The sequence below is a fragment of the Gallinula chloropus genome (assembly GCF_964237585.1).
Source record: "Gallinula chloropus genome assembly, chromosome: 15".
NCBI lineage: Eukaryota > Metazoa > Chordata > Aves > Gruiformes > Rallidae > Gallinula > Gallinula chloropus.
Window position 1 is genome coordinate 8,894,577 of NC_140100.1, and position 26,370 is coordinate 8,920,946.

The 26,370-nt window shown below is 41.4% G+C and overlaps 1 protein-coding gene across 1 annotated transcript; it reads right to left on the bottom strand.

Moving 5' to 3' along the window:
• Window positions 1-515: 515 nt before the first annotated feature.
• On the bottom strand, window positions 516-26,156 carry DNAAF5 (dynein axonemal assembly factor 5; the record flags this gene model as incomplete). The annotated part of the gene is made up of 13 exons (XM_084271275.1): window positions 516-1,176; window positions 1,654-1,845; window positions 3,579-3,735; window positions 5,224-5,374; window positions 7,841-7,988; window positions 10,443-10,611; window positions 15,317-15,460; window positions 17,484-17,696; window positions 20,379-20,611; window positions 23,557-23,672; window positions 24,100-24,224; window positions 25,026-25,210; window positions 25,625-26,156. The coding sequence occupies 13 exons, from the start codon at window positions 26,154-26,156 to the stop codon at window positions 1,040-1,042; spliced, it is 2,502 nt and encodes an 833-aa protein (XP_084127401.1). The 3' UTR covers window positions 516-1,039.
• Between the last annotated feature and the right edge of the window lie 214 nt (window positions 26,157-26,370).

The following is a 26,370-nucleotide window of genomic DNA, read 5'->3' on the forward strand; positions in this document are numbered from 1 at the left end:
ACCAAACCCCACAGAGCCTGGCTTTAGACTTGACACAAAGCCAAGGCCCTGGGAGCCAGATGCCGAAGAACCCTTTTTGTCTGTGATACAGATAATTAGAAAAAAGGAAGAAAATCCCAGGATCTTGATTTTCCATGACCTGTGTGTGCAACAAACATCTCACGGCCCCACAATGATGCAGACAAGAATCTGGGTGCTCACTTTATTACACAGCGAGGAATATAGGACGACACAAACTCATACACCGCAAAGAGCTTTTAAGAAACAAAGCAAGTTGGAACCCAGTGTTGCAAAGTACTCTGCACACAAGTGGTGCTCCCTTTCCAAGGCACAACGGTATAAACATAAAAACTGCAGGCACCATATATTTAATACAAAAATATAAATACTGTTAATGTAAATGACAAAACAGCACGTTTCCTCCCACGTATAAACCTTAATTTAAAAAAGGTTAGTTTTATTTTCAGCCATGAAAAGTCAGTAAAAATTATTCCTTTACCAACACCTACTCAGAACATGTCCCTGTTATACCAGCAGAGTAAGTGTGAGTACTCAAAATGTTACAAGAATTTTGCTGCAATACGCAGAAGTTTGGCTGATTTATTCCTGTGATCCTCATAGACCTGACTCTGCAAAGTCTGAACTTCATCCAGAGTTAGAAATGCTCCTTGAAAGACTGAGTGAGTCCTCGCTGAATTACATTCGTAACTTTGACATTAGACTATTACTCTGTTAAATAAATTATCTTTCTCAATTATAAACAGTATCAAATTCCTGAAAAACATTCCTCTTTTAAACCGAAAAACTTCCAATGCAAAGTGAATGAAAACATTGTTTTATTTCTAGCAAATACAAAGAACTGTTCAAATAACAGAGCTGTGCCAATCTGACTTTTAAATGAGCTAACAGTGAATTTACAAAGAAAAAAAACCCCATCTATTTCTTGCCCAGCTTTTCTTAAGCAAACAAAACCACAAAGGAATCCAGACCCTACAGGTTTCACATACAGTTCACTAGGAAGAATTTCAGCATTGACTCATCAAGCCGATTCTCTGGCTGACTGGATGTGATGTAGTAGCTGGTTACAATAGATAGGTGTTTGGTGCTTACGTATGACCCCTTCAATTTCTCTCACAAGCAGTTCTGGATATAAAACGCTTCCTTCCTTTAAAACGTCTGTAAAACAAAACCATGGTTTATAAATCATTAGCTGCTCTGCATTTCTCTATCCAAGTCCCCTCAGAGTAGCTGAAACCCAACTGGCAAGTGTTCTCCTACAAGCTGTGCAGCCACAACAACCCGATGCCTCCCTCATTTGCTGAGATCTGTGCTTTGACATTTGTGTGCTTGGGCACAGACCAACTCAGCAATAAATTCCAAAGAGTCCCCAAGCGAGCTGGGACACGGTCACATCCTGCAGTGGCTAGTGGCTACGCTCCATATCCTGTTTGCCATCTATAAAGTCTTCCCATGCGCTGATACTCCCCCTCCTGTGCACGCTGGATAAAGCGTTAACGTTCTGCATCGAGGTAAAAGGTCTGAGCTCATACTTGCTGGAACCCAGAGGGAAGCTTCCAGCCTGGCAGGGCCGTCCTCACATGCAAACATGATTGGAAAAGCCCTGTTAAAGATGAGCATGACCGGAAGCCTTACCTAGGACTGCAGTTCGGGTATTTTCATCTGGGTCATCGAGATGTACCAACAGTTCTTGGTACAGGAACTCAACATGACTTTCCATTGCGGATTTCACATCACTGTCCTTTAGGCATTCAAACCAGTTTGTTAAGGTGTGAGCAGCTGCCAGTCGGACATCACATGAAGCATCATCCAGACGCTTTAGAACTTCTGAAAAGGAGCATACACACAACCAACAGCAAAGTTACCTTTGGTATTAGAGAAAACAGATGTGTTCTCATCACTGAAATCACTGTGGTGCCTATGACCTACTTCTGTGTTTTGAGCACTGTGAATACACGTAGTACACAGCTCCTAGCAGCACACAGTGCACTGGCATTGGGCTTTACGTTGTTAAAAACATTAAAATAAATGTAAACAAATTAATTACCTGCACTGAACATTCTCTAGTACCCTTTCTAACAAGGTATTATGAATTTACAGAGTTTAACTATTTTTATGCTCTATAAAGCACAGTATTTCTGTCAAATATTACTGCTTTAGTGAAAGACCGCATTGCAGACTATTTGGATATGCAAGATGCAAAGATATACTTGAAAAACATCACGTATCAACCACGTATTTCTCCAAAATAAAAACCTTTGTTGTTAGATTGCTGTTTAGGAAAGTCTGGTTTATTTGTATTTATCTCTGAGACTGTAAATCCTGTTACATAGCACAGGCCAAAGTTTTCCTGATTCATAATTTGGCATTTAAACATCACAATTCAAACATCACCCCAAGATGTGTTACAGATAATAGCTCTATTTGACATTACAGCACTCTAGATCAGCGTTTTCTTCTTCCTCGCTTGTAAAATTAAAAACCAACCCAAAACAACCCACTACCTATTCAGGTCTATTTATGGCACGATGAAACAGTTTGCTCTTGGCGCTCTGAAAGGCAGCGAGGAGAACAATGTGACTACCATTTACATAATGCATCGCTGTTCTGCTTCCACTATAGTTAGAACATTAGTTCACATAGTCTAAACTAGGAAGCAATGCAGAGGGGAGACTGGCAAAAGCCTTGTGAAGGCTGTAGCATCGCGCCAAGTTCCATCTAGCGGTCTAATGCGCAGTAACCTCGGGAATACTGCTTGGATCTGCTCTGCTGGGAAGGAGGGCACTTCCAAAGGACCTGAGCTTCTTAGGGATACACCACCTCAATTTAACTGAGCACCACAGTTACAACAGCAGCTACTGCAGGAAGGCCTGTCAGGAAGTGAGTGCTGTTGGAGCCAGGCTTAATAACACCTACTCAAGTGTTTAACACCTTCATTTCCTACGTCTGTGTGTACTTTACACACTTGAAGTGCTCCTGACTAGTGGTTTAAGACCATGTCTTAGTCTCTGGAGGATTAAGACATTAAACTGTCTCTCATTCACAAAAATGTTACTAATGGTATGATTTTGTGCAGCACTTTTTTTTTTCCATTTCCTTAATAACTACTCTGAGGGAGAACTACCCAAAACAGTTAAAATACCGGATACAAGAACACAGAAATGGCATTAAAATGTGTGGATGGGAGTGAACTAAGTAAGAATGGCTGAGAAATCAAGTCTACATAAAATCTGCCCCTACTTGCACCTCAAACTGTTTAAAGGTGGTTTGCTCTTCACGTGGGATTGATGCCAGCTGCCATCGTGACATGCAGCAGCTTTTATTATTCCATCCTATGTCTGAGAGCTTTGAGAGCCACCAGCTGCAGTGAACCTGCAGGTAAGGTGGACAACCTGCACAGTGAATCCTAAATCCATGCAGCCAACCTGCCTACTGCTCCAGCACGATGCTTTTCAATCTTCAAAGCTATGCTAACTATGATGCTTCAGGTGAAAAAGCAACTCTAAGTCTTCAATATAAAGATCTTGATTTAAAAACCAAACCAAAACATTTACACTTACCTGTGTAAGTGTTGGTAAAGTTACCTTCACCAAACTGCCTCCCACAGACTTTCAAAAAAACACCAACAATACGACAAGCCATCAATCGGGTGATTTTAGAGTCTTCATCCATGGCAGCAACAACCTGGGACATCAGCTCATCCTTCACTTTTAAGATCTACAGTTAACAGGAAAAGCATGGAAGAACAACAACAGCTCTTACACTTAGTGGGTACACCAGTTACTATTTGGTCTGACCCGTATTGGCTTGCTTAATTTGAAAAGGTAACTGTAAGAGTTAACCTAAAAATCCTGCAACTTCCACAGCTCTATTTTTGCTTCTAAGCAAGCTTGGGAACCAAAAACCCACCAGTCAATCACCCAGTTCAGGAATGCTCAGTATATATGCAGATGAGCTTTATGTAACTTGTAAAAGCTTTACACTTACTTGCCTTTTTATTTTAAAAGAGCCAAACAAACCGTGGGCCAGCCTTTATGTAATGTGGCGATGCGGTTTCCGTGTGCGTGCCAGGAGATGGTGCTCTGTTCTAAAGCAAAGGCTGTTGCATCAGTGTTTGACTGAGTTTCAGTTCAACTTTAACATCTCGTATTCATTAATGCCCAAGAGGCATGAAGGCTGGTTCAGAAAAACACTGAACTAGAACAGGAGTCTGACAGAAATGTTTTTGTACACGTGAACTCAGCCAGTTCCATGTATTTAAGGACTTTGGTCAATTACAGGCTGTTGTAAAGTCCATAAAGACCATTAACATTTAATAACATTTAAATTCTGATTATTTTTTTTAATGCCCTTATATTTCACTTAATTTCAGGGCATCTTTTCCAAATTTGTTAGTAAAGCAGCTTCAAAACCCCCTCAGATTTAATTAATCCTTAATCACTATGGCAGGTAACATTCCTTTAAGCGTACTCCTTGTTAGCTCTCTACTTCAGCTTCCACAGATACCCTCTTCAAGCTCCAGCTCAAGTCCTCCTGCCCACCCCAGGAATCTTTTAGGGCTTCTGTACTGAGAGGGGGAGTTGGGTGCTGCCACAGGCTCCCCAGGGAAGGGGTCAAAGCCCCGAGCTGGGCTGAGGTCAAGAAGCATCTGGATGATGCACTCAGTCCCATGTTCTGACCTGGCTGGGACTGTGCAGAGCCAGGAGTTGGACTCAGTAATCCTTATGGATCCCTCCCAGCTCAGGAGATTCTGGGATTCTATGATTTATTCATTTTCTGCATGGACTTGTGGGCTCCAAGGCGACTGCACAACTCATCTTTGCCACCTCACCCGAACACAGGTCCTGGCTACCTCAGGTGCTGCTGCACAGGCGCTGGCTACGGTCCGATACCCTCGGGTACCTGAGATGTTGCACTAGCAGTGGTCAACTGCTGTGATAGCACAGAGATTTAAAAATTTGGCAATGGAGAGTTCTACAGCTCAGCGTATTACTGGCTTCAGGTGTCCTATCAGGATATCAGCACCCTTGCACTACCAATCCTTTCAATAATTAATACTCAGTTCCAATTAATGCATCATGACAGCTCTACATCCCTTTGAAAACACTACTTATGATAAGGATTTATTCTTTCTTTCCCTTTGTGCTCATTTTGTCTTCCTGCCTAAGATTTCAAAGTACGTTTAATGAGAAAGAGAGAATTTACCTCTTTTGGTGAAAGCATTTCACAGTGAATAAGAGCCCAAAGGCACGATACAGCTGTAGTGCGGATGGCAGCTGCTGTTCTTCCAGCATGCCACTGCAGATTAGGAGCCAGTATGTCTTTTATCACAGTCTCAAGGTAGCTAGGGAACAGCCTGAAGCCAAAAATAAGAAAGCAAAATAAAGGTTCATGAGAAAGTGATAAAGTGACTGACAGGATGGAAACGAGAATTTTCTGTCATAGAAGCACAGGCAGGAAAATAGACTCTGTAAAAAAAGAATTCTTATAGCAATGGTGATTACAATGGATGTGATAAGCTTGTCATAACTTCATTTTTCTAGATAATATTTAAACAAATACCTCACAGTCATGGAAAGAGGACGTAGACTTTCTCCCACTTCAGACAATGCCCATGAGTCACTGCGTTATCTTGGTACTTACCTGCTCTGTGCCTCATTTTCCCTGTCCATGAAGTGGAGGTAACACCCTATATGAATGCTGTGAGGATCCCTTAATATTTGTAAGGCCCTTTCAGACTGGCCAGTGAAATGTATTTATAAATTAGGAAGTATGAACGCTATCGATGAGACCTGAACTTCAGGGAGTCTGCACAGAATACTTCAACTTTCCCTTGGCTCAGAAACTTGTCTCCCTCAAGGATGGGAGGTCTGTAGGATTTTCTATGTGCCAGTCCCAATACTAGTTTGTTTTCACTGTGAATGCACAACTACATGATTATTTTTGCTGTTGTTTCTTTCTTTTCTTCTACTGCAGAGGCTGTTATAATACTAAAAGTTGTTATGACAGCCAGGAATTGCAACAGGCAGTATTCCCTCACACCCATTTAATTCCACCTCAAACAACTTTCAATTAAAACAGAGATCTTACACAGAAGTTAAAGAATCTTCTGCATCTGATGTGTGCCTGACCTGTGACTAGGCTCCAGGTATTCACTGCACCTTAAAAAAGCAGCTGGTAGCGTGCAAAACATACTAAATAGGCTGAATCCACCTGGAGTCGTGTCCCAGTATTCCAGCTTCTTGCAGACCTGGAGTGTGGCCACCTGAGAACGGAACAGCACGCCCCACCCTGCTGCTTGGCAGGAGGGGGAGAAGCTGTTCCTGAATTTTAGAAAAAAGCCCTACATTTCTGGGATGACTAAGTGGCTTCTACAGTGATAAGCCAAGCCACAGGAGGAACATAATTCACAGATGTTAATAGAAGACAGTTACCACTATAAACCCCTCACAACAGCAAACCAAAATCACTCAGCAATGGATAAGCCAGCAATAAAGGCTTCCACAGGAATCCTGTATTGATTTCACATGAAATGTTATCAGATCCAGTTCTTTCCTGTAACTACCCTTTGCCCACTGCAGTTAGACCTTGTCAGCCAGGTGTACCCTGACTGAAGTACAGCCAGCCTGTCAAGCTGTTGCTGCCTGCTGCGCTGACACCAACCTGGAGATCTCGGTCTTCTACATGATGAAAACAGGTAAGATCTGGCTGCTGCTCAGCCCCTGGCCAAGGGAGCACTGGGGAGAGCGAGCCGGAGATCCCTCCTCTCTCCCTGCCCAGCAGGTGGCACTTAAGATTCAGGAATAACAACAAATCTGACTTCAAGACACATCTAAATTTGTCAAAAACCTTTAGGTTTATTATTTTTAAAAATTATTTTATTATTTTAAATGCATTTCTGAGAATTATTAATTTTCAATTCAAAAATTTGCCTGAAAAAGATGTAACTAACACTCACCATCATTCCAAGTTTCCTTTGAGCAGCAAAACTTAAAAAAAAACAACCTGGAAAAGCTTTGTGTTATCTGTGGTACTTGCTCAGTAGCTGCTACTGTTTTTAATAAAACCCCCTGTTAAACTGCAAAGAAAAAACAATCTGTCCAAACAGGAAGGTACAGTCTATCAGCATTACATTAACCACACTACTCGTAAGAGTATTTGTGCTAGTGCCTTGAAACAGAATCGGTAAAGCAGGATCTGGCAGCTATCACAGACTCACAGAATCACAGGGGTTGGAAGGGACCCCCAGAGATCATTCAGTCCAACCTCCCTGCCAAAGCAGGGTCCCTAGGACAGGTGTCACAGGTCGGTGTCCAGACGGGTCTAGAGTATCTCCAGAGAAGGAGACTCCACACCCCCCTGGGCAGCCTGTCCCAGGGCTCCCTCACCCTCTATGTGAAGAAGTTCTTCCACATATTGGTGCAGAACTTCCTGTGCTCCAACTTGAGGCCATTGCCCCTTGTCCTGTCCCCACAGACACTGAGAAGAGGCTGGCCATTTCCCCTGTCTCACACCTGAGATATTTATAAACATGAATAAGATCCACTCTTAGCTTTCTTTTCTCAATGCCGAACAGCCCCAGTTCTTTCAGCCTATCCTGTCCTTATCTACCTCAGTCATGTTGGATTCTTCTTCCAGATGTGCCAAGATGGACATCTGCTTTGGCAGGGGGGTTGGACCCGATGATCTCGAGGTCCCTTCCAACTCCTATGGTTCTGTGATTCTGTGACACAAGTGTAAGGGTTAATTAACTACCCTTGTTGTTACTCTTTAATGCTGCTGCAGTACTGAAATAGCTGTGTGAAATGAGAACTCGGCTTACCCCTGAGAATTGACAGTCTCACTGGCCTTCTGCAGCAACTGTGATAAAACAGTGAAAAGTTTCAACCGCATCTGAGGATCTTTGCTTGGCTGAAGACACGTCTTAAGAATGAGAATAAAGTTACTTAGAGCTTCACCTATGACAGGACCTACAAAACAAACACACAAATACTTATTTCAGAGCACTAATAAGTTCTATTTAGATGTTTATTATGTGGGTGCATTACAATTTGTAATATGCCTGGTATTAAAGCAGCGCTTAGCTTCCCACTCTTGCACAGCAGCTGTTGATGTATCCATGTCACATCCCCTTAGGCGGTGTACAAATCCCAGAGCTAACTCTCCATGGGCTGAGGTACCAGTGTCAGCTCCCTCAAGACTGGTTTACCCCACCTCTCCTTTAGCCAGCATGGCATTGCTATTGTGCATGGCATTTCGTAGTGCAAACACACCAATGACATCTGCTAATTGCTGGGACCAGTGGTACAAGACAACATTTTGGGTGGGCTAATGAATTTAGGGGGGATTAATGCGGTTCACTGTGCAGCTCTGAAAGCTTGAGGCTACGCACAAAGCTTGGGCTTTATTGAACTTAATGAGGAATCATAGTGAATCTGGCACGACCAGGACACTGCTCTGAACAGAAGCATTTTGCTTTTTGCTTCTTTCAAGTTTTAACACGTGTAGCGGGCAAGGAAAAGCTGTTTGGGAGTCCTGGAGGCACAGGAATGGGGTCAGTTGAAAGGTCAGCCTCAAAACTTGGATAATCAAATTCTTGCAGCAGTATTCTTTCCCCATGTTTACATAATGTTTATTTGTATTTTACAAGAGTGCTTATAAAATTCATCCAATTTTGGTTATTTCAAATAAACACTCATTTCATTTTCCAAACAACGTATTCTCTAGCTTGTTACCATTTTCCCATCTGAAGATGAATGCTGTTTCACCATTGAACAGCAAACAACCCCCTGAACTGTTATCCCAACACTGGAAGAAATCCTCTTCCCCAGACAGAAGGAAGTCTGCACCTTTCTGTAGAATGCTCTTTCTGCTCTAAGTTCACATTAAACTACTTCCCTGTAGGAAGTCCTTCAGCTTTGCATCCTTGTGATGCACATTCCATTCAACTCCAGCCACTCAGAAAATCCTCCCAGAAGGAGACACAACGCTGGCATTTCTGATGACAAGAATATTCCTCACATGTGGAACAGACAGACTGAAGCACTCAAGATTCCAAAACAAGTTCAACAGCATTTAATAACAGCTGGAAATTTAATGTTTAAAATAATAATAACACCCTCCCTCCCCAAATCTTTGCTGTCTAGACTGAAGCAATACAGGGTGGTAGAGCTGCAGTTTGCTAAATTGCTGTGCCAATAAATAGGTCTTTATTTCTGCAGCGTTTCTTCAAAATACATTGCTTCATGGGAGTTCTGTGACTTTAAAAAGATACTACTATTGTATCAAACCAGTAACAGCAAACTCAACAGATGGAAGGCAAACAAAATCACATTGCTGATTCCAGCTTAAGCACACATTCCTGAGAAACAGGAAAAACGAAGAAATCTGAAATGAGTAAACCAGATTAAACTGATTAAAAACAACATTCTGTGTGGGGACCAGATGAAAGGAGAAAAAAACCCAACTAAAAACCTCTAGAAGCTGTCAGACAGACAGCACAGACAATAGCGTATTACCAGGGCTGGGGGCAAGCCAAAATATTTGCCCAGACAGTTGATGATTTATTTAGCATTAAGGAAAACAGAGACAACTGTCTACAAGTCCCTCAGTCATGGAAATGGAAGCACAAATATACAGAAGAGTTGGCCTCTCAGATCCTGCACTGAAAAATGCCTTTTTGTTCTTTCCACAGATGAAAAAAGGAGTAACTACACTGGTTGCTGCACAAACCAGCAAGTGAATGCTTAGCACCAGTTTGTTGAGGGGTTTTTTTGATGTTCAAGGATTAAATGTAGACGTTATAGTCCCTTAAAGCATACCTGTCCACTTTTAACTATCTGCTAACAACACTACTTCTCCTGTAGCTGAAGTAACTGTCCATATCCCCTTTTTAACAGACAAAAAAGAAAATAAACTAAACAACCAAGACTTTCCATTTTAATCATCTTAAAAATAGGTTTTGAGGTGAAAAGAGCTGTCTGTCTCTGTGTTCCTCACCTGCAGATGCGACCTGGAGAGCTGCAGCAGAGGAACAGTCACTGTGCAGATCCGAAGTTAGGCAAAACCTATGCCAAAGATTTTCACTAATCTATACACAGCAATGTATTGAAGCACAAACTGGGGGAAATGTTGGTACAGAAAGACAGTGTTGTCTATAGAACTAGTGAATAGGTGGAAAAATAGATAAAGTTTTGGATATATAAACTACATGAGTTTGTCTCCCCATAATCCTCTACCCGAAAGCGTACTTCCATCTCCGTGCTTTTAGCATGTTCCTTGCACCAAAGGAGTCCTTTGGAATTTGAGCAGCTTCAACATTTTCAGTTGTGAAGTCTCTGAATATCACAATATTCACTATGAAATGCAATGTGCCTGCAGTTATGGAGAGGATTACCTTTTTAGAACTAGTAAGTAACTCGTACCTGAATGAGTGGCGATGACATCAAGCTGCAGTATTTCTGGAGAATAGCATGTCCAACAATCACACGACACTGAAACCCACTCCATAAGCTGAGTCATGTGCTGTTTGTAGAGGTAAAGAAAACCATCCAACTGCTGCACTTCAGCTAACGAAGACATTGTTTCCTCTACCTGTTAAAAGAGAGACAGGGTATTTTTAACTTAACTGAAACAATGGTAAAAAACCCAAAACAACCCAACTTTTAAATCTCCTCATTACATATGTAAGAACAGAGGGACACAAAAAGATTTTCATAGTTTCTACCTGGACAATCAAGACTTATGTGATGCCTACTGCATCCATTAACCCTAACTAAAAGCAAAATATTGGGCCTGATTTGAAAAGCTAAGTCATAAGGAACACAGAGACCTAACAGCAAAATGAAAGGATCTCTAATGCGTGTGAAAATCTACCCACATGATAAAAAAAGCTCTTACTAGTTTTAAAGATGTAGTGATTTTTCTCCTTAATTTAAGAATGCTTTAAAGCATTTATTGTAAAGGGAATTTCTCACAATCTCATCTAGCAGCATCCAAAACCTCTTGCTGTTGCAGCTCAGAGAAACCATGGCACTCCACCCTATCTTAATTATCCAGGGTGCTCTCCCTACAGCAGCTGGGCAGGTTCATTTGGAAATTCTCCACTTCTGTTGCTCAGAAGTACCAAAATTCACTGTTACATATGAAATACCTGCTTCACATTTACACCGAGACTCTTCTATGAGACAGGCAAATAAAACATGTAGAGGTGCAAGGAGAACCATTAAATGAGTCCCAGGCACGCCCATGCTTGGCCAGGGAGCACACTGATTTTCTTCCTCACTTGTAGCAGAAGCATTTTGAAGCAAATGGAAATTTGCTTTTATGGTCCCTGAAGGCTCCTACCAGAGGTATGAAGCTTGGTGAAGGAAGAGATTAAAAGCATGCTGAAAGCAACATCTATCCTCATCCCGATTTCGGTGGACAAGTAGTCGAGAACGGGGAGCAAGACACCATCAGAAAGGCTCCTGAGAAATAGAGTGTGCCACCAGCATGGCCAGGTCTAGCAGGGAATGATGTAGAGCAGCGCTGTGAGTGACATCATCTGATTAAGCGGTTCAGCAGAACTACAGACTGCAGTCATGTTTCTAAGCTGGACAAAACCACATAGCTTAGCTGAAAGATGTTCAGGACCTTTAGAATTTTACAGACTGATCAGTTGCCAGGCAGACTTGTTATTATGAAAGGACCAGATGTGGAGAACATAAGATTTCCAGGAAAAAAACCCAACCAACCGAAAAGAAAAAAACCCCAAAACACAACCAGGATTTCCCAAGGACAGAGGTTACTCAGAAAGCAGGTTTGCCTGCCTCAAGCACAACCCATTTCTCCTTTCTAGAAGCATTCAGTCAGCCAGCTAAACTAACTCAGAATAACTTATATGTAAAATATCCATTTATCTGTAAATTAATTGGAAAATTTTACATGATAGTAACTGTTACCCATTGTTAATTCCTACCTCAACCTGCAAGACATTTTTTTGCATTGAACAAAAGATATACAAAAAAATATGATTGTTCACAGGCAATTTTAAATCTTTGAGTATTTTCCAGAGTGTATTTAAAAAAAAAAAGAAGAGAATAAATTAAATGTACTAATAAACTGATGCATATCTTCCTAAAAAGTGTGTCAAATAAAAAAAAAACAAACCAAAACAAAAAACACCACAAGGGTGAGTTTCTTCCCTACATGTGAAAGTTTAATGATACATTATTTACATACTAATAACCAACGTGCTGAAACAAGAGCCAAGATAGCACAGGCCACTGGTCATGGAACTAAATCTTATCTTTAGGTCACCAGTTAAATCTCTGAGAAGCTCAGTATGTGCTTAACAGACTAACAACTGATAAGGGTTCAGTCTGTGTGGGGCTGTAAACTCTACCCAAGTGCTCAGCTGGTGGTCCTGATCTTTTTCCTTAGCCCTGAGCAACCAGAAACACTGGCAAAAGGACAAAAAATCAAGCAAGGAGGAGGGGCAGGGACACTCATAATCGGGTCACATCTCTTACAGTCTCCAAAATCTCTGTGATCTTTTACCCCCTTATATTAGAGTCTGAATTTAAACTCTATAATGTGAATTTTTAAATAACTCATGCTTATGATTCTAAGTACAAACAACTTTTCCACACAAGAAATTCTTACTTCTAAGACTAAAAGTGATACATTTGTTTCTTCTGGTCTTAAGCTATTTTACCAGGGACTTCTCACCTTCTGCAAGTTGTACAGCTCACCCAGAAATTCCAGAATAATCAGTAACTAGGGAAAAAAACCATAAACCCCAAGCTTTGGGGGTTTTATTGTGTGACAAATTGAAATATCACAATTATGTAATCTTGTGGCCAGATTTGCCTAGCTGAAAGGAAGGCTAATCAGAAAGACGATTCTCATCCAAAGTACTGTCAACTTTAAAAATCATCTGTAACTGCAGCAATATCTTAAACCTTTAATAATCTTGGGAGATTAAATGAAGATCAGGCATTATCTCCATGAATGCTTTCTTTGTAGGAGTATGATGGGAGGTTTTTTAAGGTTTTAAATGGCCCATTGCTGACTTCATAGATCACCGCAGGGCTAAACAGACAAGATACCGCAAAAGGTACCAGATCCTTCTGTCCAAAGCTTACTTAGACTGTTAAAAAAACCTAAACCAAACAACAAACCAACACCAAAACAACCAACCAAAAAAACTCCACTCTCACACTGGCTCTCTACACCATACCTCTTAGTCCTGCAAAGGCTTTTCAAGGTTGGTTTCAAGCTTAGCTCTATTTTACTCCTTTCAGAATAGTTCTTTAAGCATAAGCCTCCTCAGAGGCAGCCTGTCAGCCTTGGGGCCATAAATCCTGATGCTACACAGGCCTTTGGAATACCATGCCTGGGAGCAAGGGAAAAGGATGGAGAATAGCCATCACATTTAAGGCACACGTTTGAAAAAAGACAGTTTGATAAGTCACAACTGTACTACTTGAAGGTGGCTTGCTGATTTATTTGATATTTAGCTTGGGGAAGAAAGAAGAAAGGAGTAAGAGGGTGAGATAATGTTTAACCAAAAACCCTCATCTATTATGAGGGCAACTGCAGCTGTCCTTCATTTTAAAGCATTCCTGCAACATTTAAAATTTTGATTCTGGTGGGGAGGTAAAAAGGTTAATTACTGAGAAATCAACCTGACCTTTGTCTAAAGGAAAAAAGAAGAATATGAAAGGATCACTTTTTTAAGGCTAGCAGTGCTCTTGATCTATAGGTGAATTGTGCTTTAACAGATAGAAAATAAATTTGAGGTTTCTCCTGGCCACGTGTGTGCTCCTGTGCAAAACCCAACACTATCAATAATCCAGTGACCTATATCCACTGAAGAAATAAGCATCAACAGTCCAACCAGCACCAACAGCATGCCTAAGTTTTTGCAGAATCCAATGACAAGCATAAACTCTTGGAACACTTCTGGTCCCAAAACTCTTCCTAAGCCATGTGATTAATATCATAGAATCACAGAATGCTTTGTGTTGGAAGGGACCTCAAAGATCACCTAGTTCCAACCCCCTGCTATGGGCAGGGACACCCTCCACTAGTCCAGGTTGCCCAAAGGCCCATCCAACCTGGCCTTAAATGCTTGCAGGGATGGGACTTCCACAGCCTCTCTGGGCAGCCTGTTTCAGTGTCTTACTATCTTCACAGTAAATAATTTCTTCCTAACATCTAATCTAAACCTGCCTTTTTTCAGGTCCACCCAAGTGAAGCCATTGTGCCCACTGGTACAGCCCACAGCCACTGAACAGCCTTGTAAGATGTACCAGTGAAACCAACTCCAAAGTTTCTTACCTGAGTACTATCCTTTCCCATTATGTCAGCCAAACTCAGGCATTAATCAGGTTTCTACAGGGCACACTTATTTAGGAGCTAACACTTGCCTTAGAGACACCAGTGAACGTTCAGGTCTTATGGTGTTTGCAAGATGCAATGGTACTTTTGGCTCTTCAGCACCACTGTTGCCCTAGACTTCAACTAACCTCAACTTTAGTCCCACCCTAACCCTAGCACTACCCTGTCTTCCACTTCCATTAAAGAAACAACTGAGATGACTGTAGTCTCTGTTGCTGCTCATCTTAACGACAGCCCCATGGATTTGCAGGATTCAGCAAAGAACTGAGACCTTCAAACTGCTGTCTGGAAATAGATGTAGCACCAAGTAAGTATGAACTGTGATCTGTCAAAGCAGAAATGTCGATATTTTAACTGACAAATAACAACATTCATACATCTTCCAGACTTCACTGTGACTTCTAAATACCAGCTAACCACCACCACAGTCCCATTGGGCTTGATCTTTATGACTAAACACAGAATCCAAGGATCCTACATGTATATCTAAATGTTTTACTATTGCATTTCTACATAATTTTTGAAACACATTGCTGCACACATACAGAGATATGAAAACAAGCAATCCCCAAACAAAACTAGTCATTCTGTACAAGTTCTTAGCACTTACAAGTAAGTTTTTAATGATTTATTCTTCTGGAAGAGTCTCTTTTATTTGTTTTAAGCAGACTAAACTCCAAGTAATTTCAGCTATGGAAAAAGATGAGGAGACAGACAAAGGGTACAGCCAAGGTCAGGCAACACTAAATAATTTCAAACTCTACCACTCTTTGTGGGTGAGCTTTTAGTTCAGGATTTCTGTGGTTTAAACCTAACAGCAAGGTTATTACAGCTCTGTATAGACAAAGTGTTTTATCAATAGTAAAAAAAAAATCAGAAATGCAACAAGATATGAGAGCAGCCCATAGTTTACCTTTTCCTTAAGGTGCTGAGAAGATGGCACTGCCATTACTGTCACCAGAACTTTCATTAGCTGGAAGCTGATTTCTTTGCAGTCTTCCTGGCATACCTCAATCAATGCTTGTACACAAGAAAGCAACTGCTCCATATAAAAGACCTATTTTTGAAACAAAAGCATAAATTTATTATGCTGTGTTAGAAAATAGAGCATTTTATTTTAGGGAGAGATATGAGAAATGACAGTAACAAAGTCTGAGCACTGTATAAATTGGTAACATTGATAATTTCATGTTAGCTCTTTTAATTACCTAGATTCCACTTTGTACAGAACACAATGTAATCTGCCTCCCACACCATTTGTTTGCATTTGCCTTGTCCTGTTACCAAAATAAATTACCCTGCTCTTAATCACACAATTGTTCCACTGTGAATGAAAACATCAAAGCATTTTGGAATGCTTTACTGATAGTACTTTCTCACTCCCAAGTGCAATTTGTTAATTAGTAACACATTTGTTACAACTCTTTCCAAGATTATTCCATGTTTGGCTATTTTAAATGGAACAATAATGGTTAAATAAATAAACCAAGAAAACTCGGGTGTCTGCTTTTATCTCAGCCAATTTATCTCATTTGATGCAATATAATCACGTTATCTCCATCCAACTGATACCAGATAAAGTCAATACTGTTGTCAGCTTCCCATAGGTTCTGTGGTGGAGTGCATCAGGTGTTCCACGAAGCTCTCAGCTTGCAGTCAATGAACAGAAGATGACATAGTTACAAATTTACTTCCAAAAAATAAATCAAATCTAGGAATAGGCCAGGTCTAAGTGTTATTAATCTCATGGCCATGGTCAATCCTTAGTTAGACAATGTGTATGTGGCATTTGCTGTCTAAACTGGAGGAATTCTATTTTCTTAGACTAAAGGGAATTGCTATTTGAACAATCAGGTGATAGGGCTCCCAGTTATGTGAGTTCCTACTCATCACGGGCTTCATGGAGATTAAGGTTAATTCCTGCATTGCTGGTACATACTTCATTAGGAAAGAAACCTAATGAGGGAAGAACTTCAAACATATATCTTATATTGGCTCAAAAAGACCATTACACTAGGTGCAGTCTACACACATGAATAACTCTTTTCAAGGGAAGGCTGCATCTGACATGAAGTCAGAGTTTTCTGAAGGCAGATCGCTGGCCCTTTTTTGGTCATCTTAAGAGCTGAGGCCCAACAAAGTTTTGGTAAAATGAAAGCTAGACATCATTTGTGGGGGAAATTGTTGGGATTCTTCTTGTGTGTCTCTAACAGACCCATTTCCACATCTGAGCAATTGGAAGGAAGAGAAAACCCCAAACAAAACCTGGAAGTTAAAAATCTCCTTTCCGTGTTGAAGATGATCTCTCACTTATATGGCAACTGATGAATATTCAAGCTTAAAATGCATATGGTCTTCAGGCTCAGTCATTAGTTAAGGGCACACTTGGGAGTAAATTTCTAATTTATCAAGGTTTTCCTCCTAGATTCTCACTTAAAGATAAGTGCCCTGGCCCAACAGTTTACAAAGCAAGCTACTAAACACACATGTAAGAAGGGTACCTTCCTTTTCAAATGGAAAACAATAACAATACAAAACAAAAATGAGAGGATATTAAGAGGGAATCTTCCTTGTGAAACCTGACATGCCAATTACAAGGGACTGTGAAAAATCTTCAGTCATTTTTACCCATGAGCACAGAAATATATGATCTTGAATGGATGATGAACACAAGGTGTTTCAAAACATGGGCCAAATTCTGCCTCTGGATAAGCCAAGGTAGTCCTCTGCTGGCATAGCACATACTAAACAGCTGCTTCTCTCCCCATCATGCCTTTTCATTTTCCTCACACTATATGAAGCCTTTTACAACTCTCAAATGTGAGCCCACATCTGCTGAGAGGATGGACTGCTACCCAAACTTTTCAGAACACGTTTGACCAGGAGACCACAACACGGCCCAGGGAGGACAGGGAAGCTCCTGTTCTGTCTCAGACACATCCACAACTATGTCCTGAGATAGGGTGGGGGAGGTGTGTGAGGGAGGGATAGGAATGGGAGCATTTAGGGAGAACAAGGGAAAAAGTAAGTTGGAGAACCATCAGCCTACAGCTCCAGTCTGTGGTGTATTTTCCAGTTACCTCTTCAGATCGTTGACAAACTCCAGCTTGGGACAGTGTGTTGCCAAGATCAGCCAAGTGGGGCTGTAAGACCTCCTTCAGGCTACCTCGAATCACCGCAGTTAAAACCATTACACAGGACGGCTTCGCTGTCTTCTCCAAGGCTGATGTGATCAATCTCAACGACACCTTTGGGCTGACAAAGGTTCCAATCAATTCTGCTGCCTTCACACACTGAGAAAAGAACAGGAATAACTTGAGGATTTTCCTGAAAACACAAAGACCATCCAACATATCACAGGCTTGACTATTTATGATTCCAGCTGTTCTTTCAAATTCTCCAGCAGTCGCCCCATAGGCCATTTCCACTCACTCAGTAATGATTATAGGCATGAAGAAATTTTCTTGACATGTGTTCAGTAAGCACATAAGGCATGCAAACGTTCTTCTCAGCATCAGACAAACTTCCATCAGACAGGAATGCACAGAAATGAAGTGCAGAGCCTTCCATGTAATAATGTCTTTAGCTTTGAATAACCAGATGTTGCAGATTTAGTGGTTTAGCATTTTGTCCTCCAAATGCTGTTCTGAGGAACACTCTCAATGCAATCACCCCTCATCTCTTAAAAGCAACAACAGTAAAACCCTGAAGAAGAATTTTCTTGTTATTGTACTTCATTTTGACAGTGCTATTACAGAGCTGGTTTAGCGTGGAAGCTCTGACATGGGGGAACTGCCCACTAGTTTAGATCTCTTTTTTTTTTTTTTAACAGAAAAGGCTTAAATTACTATGTATTCCTCATGCTACTCACACCCTTTGATCCCATCTCTGCCTTGCACACATATCGACATGTTGTATTCCACACGCAACACCAGCAGCACACCCCTGCTTGCTCCTGACTGATACCAAATATTCACAATCAGGTGCATGAATGAAGATACAGTCAACTACTGTGCCACTACCTGCACAACAGGAACATTTCTTCCTAACCCTGTTATTTAAGGGTTGGCTCATTTCCCCAAACATAAAAACTTATTTCTCTTTGTATATAATTTTCAGTCTAGTGACTTAGCCATGGATTTTTGAATGCACCTAATTAATATTTGAATTATCCTAGCTTTTTAGTTTCAATTGAAGACGTAGCCATGAACCCTAGGGTTTACATCTTTACTATATGCATCTGTAACTCAAAAAAGTTCGAAGATACTCTGTGTAGATGTGAACTTTGTCCTTCTCCATGTTTACTGTAGAGAAAGAAAAAGACTCTGAAGACTGGAAAAGGACAATACAATAAACCAGCAAAAAATATTAATCAATTTACTAATGCATTTCAGCAGAGGAAAAGAAAAAATAAAAGAGTAAGAGATCATCTGATCTTTAACTCTTATGTATTATTAGGCAGGAGAAAGACATGCACATTCTCCAAGCTGGTGGCTGCTCTGACGTGTTCTACAAGGACAGATGATAGAGGAGGTAACTACAGTGCCCTGGGAAGCAGCACTGCTAAGGAGATAAAAGGCATTCAGAAAGAAAAGTTGCTGAATCTTCAATTTTGGCACAAAGAAGTGTAAAATTAAACGCAGAAACCATCTCCTAATTGGGAAGAAGTCTCTTGGAAGCAAGGAGATTAGTGGTGGAATTCTAAGAGACAGATCTGTTCAGAAAAAGGGAAAGCTATGTGCTGCTTGAACACATACTTCTGAATTTGTATTTATAACAACCAGCACTAGGTAGGAAATTTGACCAGGACAGCAGGGCTACGTGGGTTTATTCTAACTGTTTAACTTTTCTTACATGTTTTATACAAGCACTAAGGAACCTGACAAGCTACAACCCACCGTGGCAAATCTCTTATTTCAGTCCTGGGGCAGCGATTTCCTATGGCCCACATGTCCCTTTTTGAAATAACAAGATGATTTCTGACAGTATTCCAGGTTTACTTCTCCTATTGATCAGTGTGTGAGTGGAATAGGGGATAACAGGAAAAGTTGGGGGAAAGAGAGGCACAGTTCAGGAAAAAGGGAGTACAACAGCAATTAGCATCAAAAAAGACCACAGAAAATAAGAAATTGCAGGAAAAAAATACAAAGTATCATTTCAGAAATGGGTTTCACAGTCTATTCAGCTCAACTGACAGCTGGAGCCTAAGCAATAAAATCTGTAGCTTTGATGTAAGTTACATGGACATGGGCTTTTTCGTTTATATTTCTATCTGTGTATGTATATATATATGTTCTCTTGGTCATGTAGAAATATGAACAGATTTTCTCTTAAAATTGTAAGAATGTTTGTATCACCTGTCTATCCTCAGATAAATTCATCTCATGCCTTCAACAATATCTGTTTCATTGATATATTGCTAATCAAAATGCTGAGGGCATTGTTAAAAAAAAGTGATACTGATTATTCTTCAAAACAAATATGAAAAAAAAGGTGTATTACAAGCATTAAAGAATTCAAACACAGAATATGGGTGTCACATGGAAGAACACACCTCAATATTTGGTTGGAATTATGGTTGGATTATGTAGCAGGGAGAAAGAAGTGCAACTAACTTGAAAGGGCACGACCTGCACATTTTTTAAAGAGGAATTTGTTGCCCCAAGTCTTTTATACTTTAATCCACTGTTATAATTTTTAAGAGATCATTATCAAAGCTTTATGGGGTTGGCACATAAACTGGACAGTATTTAAATAACTTTACTATTGATCTTCATACCTGTAGCATAAGGATACATACTATGTTAAAGTAGGCATAAGTAATGTTCATATGTTTTTAACATCCATAAAAACCTGAGCCTGAAGTCATGGGCAATTTTCAGTGACCTGAGGTAAGGTGAGCCCTCAGAAGATGGGCTCAGGACTATAAAGTCTTTATTTATGGTACAACAAATACTTTAACAGGTTAAACTTACATTTTTAACCACCTCCCTTTCTTCATCCAAGCATGCCTGGTACAGAGTTCTGAGCAGTAGCTCCATGTGTTGTGTTATGTGATCCTCTGCATGTAATAGTAAGGTGTACAGAAGCTGGGATGCTTTTATTCTTGTACTTTCAACCCAGTCTGTTATATCATGACAGAGACCTGGGAGAATTTTGGAGAGGTTTCTTGACACAAGCTCTCGACAGCCAAGTCCTGGTCGAGTCACTAGAAGAAAATAAACAAAACCAAAACAAAATGACAAGAAATATCAAAAGGAAAAGCCAGTGCACATTAAACCTTAAAAAGTCCAAAGGGTCCAAGAGAAGACCTGTGGGTGTCTGCTTCTGTGTGGAACAAAATGTTCTAATTGCTGCTGAGGAATTTACCTGCACAAGCTGAGTTTCTTTTCTTTTTTCCTCTTTTTTCCTTGCTTACACAGACAAAACCTGAAAGGTTGTTCCCTAAGAACCACGAATTTACTACCACCACTCACAACGTTCACATACTGTTTTGAAAAAGAAACATTATTAATTATGAGGTGTTGAAAAACACTGAATATGTAGTACTTTTTTTTTTTATTTCTGGTACAGAGTTCTCCTGTAAATGCTTTGAAAAAGAAATGGCTGAGTTGTCTCAGTCTCTCTTGTATTTTCCCACATTGGTCTGTGTAACTACAAACACTAAAAGGAAAACAGACTCAAGTAAATGGCCTGAAGAACACAAAAGGCTTATATGAAATACCTTGAGTAAGAAAAAAATAAATTCAAACATCAGGACATGAATTGCTGTTTCTTTTGTCAATGGAGGGTAACATTTTGGATTATCAAAACTGACAATGAATAGCAAAAGGTCAAATAAAGAAATCAACCTGAGACTGCAAATACAGACTGGCATCCTATTCGACCTGAGGCAGGGTGCTGTTTAAAGAATTTGGGCCATTCTTTATCAGTAGTTCCCTCATTTCAGATGTTCAAATGCAGGCATTTCTCCCTGTAGCTACTCCTGTCAAAGACTTCCCTGCTATAAACTGTCTGCACCTGTATCCTAAGGCGATGACTGCTGTTGCTCAACAGAAAGCTATTCACTTGGTGGGATGACACCAGGTATGAGGTCTAACTACTCTTCCACTGACCTGCATTATCTGGCATCCTGAGATCAAAGCACAGGGAGGCTCCTATGTCAGGTTCATTAGCTCGACAGCTGGACTAAGATAGTCAAGTAAAATATACCATAAATTCAGTTATTAAAAGACATTCCAGGATGTTGGGTAAGTCAGAAACAAGAGCAATGAAGTTTTAAAATACATCATCATCATATTATAAAAATGCATGTGGAGGGGAAATGTGAGGGAAGGACAGACATGAAAACAACTCATACAGTCTGTGCATTACTTGAAACTAAGGTGCACTTGTGTCTTTGATGAAGTTTTCTATCTGTAAGATTACATAGACTATCACCCTTCCCTCTCATTTTAATTGTCACATAAACCCTGACTGTTAATAGGATGTACAATTTGGAAGTGAATCAGAATCAAAGACTGGTCTGGGTTGGAAGGGACCCCGAGGATCACAGAGTTCCAACCCCCCTGCCACAGGCAAGGCCACTAACCTGAAGACAAGAAGTGGGAAATGACATCTTGGTCACCATTAACGTGGGACTCAAGTGTGTACACGTGTCACACTCAAGCCCTAACTGCATATTTCTACCAAGCAAGATGCATGAAAAGTCAATTAAAATAATTGATAGATGTCCCTTTCTAGAAAAACCCTAGTCCATAGAGGAAACCCAACACACACCTAAAGAAAAGCAACCAAGGTAACAGCATTAGTGACATAAACCATGACAACTGTTTCAAGGACTAGCACATCAAGACTTGGATGACCATCACTGTATCATGGGCATTACAAAGTGACTGGAGCTTAGACACTCAACTTTGACAGTTTATGTATGTTAAAAAATTCTCTGACTGCCAAAAAAGAAGTATGTTTCTGCCATCACTAGTGGAAGTGAAAGCATTCTTTACCATTTACACACCCCTGAGGTAGTGTTATACATAGGGGAAAAAAGAGAAAAAAAAATTGGAAAGGATAACAGATCAACTTGACTGTCTTCAAAGCTAAACAGTTCTGTCAAACCAGTCAGCATTATGAAGTGCTTCCCCTCTCATTCAAGCATTACTGAGTAAAGCAACTTTAAAAGGAAAAAACCCCTCTAATTTCAAAGGAGAAAGAACTCCGGAACCCATCGTCATGGAAAGGATTTTGCTGCTGGGTATTCTGTGATGTGATTGTCAGGTAGGCACAAGTCAAGCATGAACTTGTTCTTTCACACCAAAGGAGTTTTTGTTCTCTTAAACTTGAGTACAGAAATGGATAGATGACCCATTTAAATCCCCTCTTTCTTGCCAACACCCATGTGCATATTTTTAAATGTTAACATTATGAACCTGAGACAGGAAACAAGCTTCAAGCTACTGCAAACACAGGGTTTTCAAGTGACTTATACATCATGGCAAGGGGGTGGAACTAGATCATTTCTGAGATCCTTTCCAACCCAAACCATTCAGTGTTTCTGTATGGTGCTAATAGGTAAGCTACCCTTGCTGCATGTCTCAAGGTTTTGTATATAATAAATCATTCCTTCTCTTCCCACGTTTTTTATACATGCCTGCAGATTTTAGTTAGCATCCCAGTGTCTCTCAAAGCAGCCTGAAATCACTTCACTGCCAATTTTTCTTCCACACCAACCCTGTGGATCACTGATGGTTTGTCTATTTCTCATCATTCAAGGACTCAGCTCACAAGTCCTTCCATCCTGCCTTCCTTTCCCATCATCTCTGTGCCCATTCCCCAGCGGGCTGCTGGCTGATGTAGAACCTGCTGCTGCTGCATCACTGCACTTTTCATTTACTTGTTCTCTAAAATGCATTTTGGGATTAATGGAAAAACTGAATGTAGTTACTGAGCAAAAAGGTTAAAACATTTAACAAAAATAATTTTATATACAGATATATGCAAGACTTTGTATTTCTATACGTATGTTACCCCTATACATTAACTGGCACTGTATCTTGCAATGAGTATTACACATCTTGTGTTGCCATCACAACTGCACTGCAGCTCTCAGGGATTATTCAAGAAGAAAAACACCACTTTCAGTGCACCACTTACCTCCTTTGGGATAATGAGATGGTGAAACACTGAAATCCATTTTATCCTTCAGATCTTCTTCATTCTCTTTCTCCCACTGCAAGCCTACCTTTTCCCAGTAAGTCCAAGCCAGTTTCCTAGACACAAAAGAAGAGTTTTATGCCATCATGACCCCAAAAGAAAAGCATTTGAAAATAAACCCGTGGCAACTCTGACTGCTTCAGTTCAGCTGGAAGGATGGAAAGCATTCCTGCCATTTAACCTAGGCATTTTAAGTCAAGAGTTTATGCTTCTTTTGTACTCAGGAGACAGAGGTCATCCCTTCTAAAGGATAATTTAGTGTCTGTCTACCTCTCTGTCTCTCTCATAATTACTTGAATGTAGCATAAAAGGACAATATTAAAAAAATTACTAAAGATAATACTGTCATTTGGGGTTTAAAGAAATAAACACACACGTTGTTCCTTTTTCCTCCAAGCAATACACCTGTGAACTTGGAAACACTTCCATGTACAACAACTATTTGGGGAGAGGGGAAAAAAGAAAGAGCAGGGATCTGCTTACGTGTTTTCAGGGATTTCATCACTAAAACTGCCAAGTAACAAAGGGATCAACTTGTGAAAATATGAATATCTATCTCGTAGCTGCAACAACCATTCTCCAACAACAGTTGTTACAGCATGTCGAACCTACATGGATACAAAAAGACTGTTTTAAATATGTCAGGAAAATATCAGAAAGAATAAAAAATAGTATTTGCTTTTGGCTGTATAAGACTTACTAGTGCCCTGATAGAAGAAATGACAAGAACCCAGGATTTGCAGCATCTTAAGTAACATGCAAGGGATCATGCTCCCTCTTGTGTTCTCACTCTGGCTTAAATAGTTTTAAGACTATTTGCTGCACAAAAGCACGTCTCCATGAGGAAGACAAGATACAGACCTTACTCAGAGAACTCTAAATTCTCATGGCTAATACCTCTCTGAGAATGTCAGAAATACACATTTCTCCTGAATGTGAAGCTCCAGAAAACAATTTTCTCTGTTCACTATAAAGAAAGCCTAAATCAAATAACATGAATACACCCACTCAAGATTAAAAGATTTTTATTATGATTAAGTTGCACATTCTAAAATCACTGCCTTGTGAAGGCACTGATATCATAAGTGTTTGTTAAACATCTGAAAAGGCCACAGATTCAAGTCCTGATCTGACAGAAGAATTGAAAACTGAACTGAAAGCACCCATTAGAAGTAAGAGGTACCTACAAACTTCAACAGCCTGCAGAATTAGACAACAACTGAATAGGTCACCAACCTTGGTTTTGGAGAGTTTACAACTGACAATGCCTGTATGTGACACATTTACATGTTTCAACTGAATGAGTGAAAGCTGAAAATGGCAGGGTGGGAGAATCCACCAAAAAAACCCACTCCAAAACAGATTTAAAATAAACATGGGGGGGGAAAAAAAAAAAGAGAAAAGCACACCTTGGGAATCTCATCAAATAACCTCTGGGCCAGGTGAGACAGAACATCATCCACTGACTTTCCATTCCCATACTGTATCACTGCTCCGGTAGCCTGAATGACATCGACACGAACTCGGTAGTGCTGGTGTGAGATTGTTTGCATTAAGGGTTTTATCAGCGACTCTGACTGCATGTGGAAGTGCTCTGTTAGGGCAGAGAGACAGAAACTTCAACCACACTGTACTGTATGTGTGTGACAGATGTGATTTCTGTAACCCTGGGAACAGCAGCTTGATTAATGTTGCTGCATTTATGCAGCACGCAGATTTAACTTTATGTTATGTTAGAGCTGAAGAGCAGCACACACGTACCCCCCTGGCTCCCTCCTCCACTACCACTCCCATGCTCTAAGTGCTCAGCATCCACCACTGGCACAGCTCTTCTCCAAGGGATCCAGGGGCCTGCAAAGCACACCTCTGAGAGTGAGTATGGCTCCTCACCTCTCCTCCACTCTGCTGACTGCATCCTCTAACCTCCCGCCAATCCCCACCTCTGTCCCTGTCCCCCCAGGAGACTGCAGGCTCAGGCCAACCCCGCTTGCCCATCCCCAGGCCCCACCTGGCATGGCCTGGCTGCAGGCCACGGCACACCTGCAACTTTCGCGCCTGACCTCGGCATAGTGGTCGAGGAGAGTGACCTGGAGGATGCGGATAACATCGTCGAGATAGGGGACCATGGAGGCCCCGCAGCGCTGCAGCAGGAGGCCGAGGAGCTGGACGAGGCCCAGGCGCAGCTCCTCGCTGGGCTCAAAGCCCTGTGGCGGGCAGAGGCGCTGCGCCAAGGCCGGCAGGAGCACGGGCAGCGCCTCGCCGGGCCGGTCACCGTGGGTGAGCCCGTGGCAGAGGAGCTGGAGGGCGAGCTCCCGGCACCGCTCGGCCGCGTCCCCCGCCAGGCAGCGCGCCAGCGGCCGCACCAGCTGCTCCCCGAACACCTCCTGCATCACGGCGCCCGAGAGCGGCCGTTCCTGAACCTCGGCCCGGATGGCCTCCAGCGCCCGCAGCCTCGCCGCCCGACCGCTGTCGGGCTCCCGCAGGCAGCTCAAGGGCCGGCTCAAAGCCTGCGCCACCTCTGCCGCCCCGGCCGCCGCCATGCTCCCTCCTGTCGCCAAGGAAGTGCGGCGGCGTTGCTAGTGACGCGCGAGGCTTTTACGGCGGCGAGCGAGCGCTTTACGGCGCGGCAGAGCTGTACTGGCTCACGCGTGACAGGCCCCGGTGGCGTGGGAGCGCACGGTTTCGCTCTCGTAGTGTCTCGGCTGCTCTGAGTGGACGTCCCGGGCCCGCAGCGGAGCACCGAGGAGGCAGGGC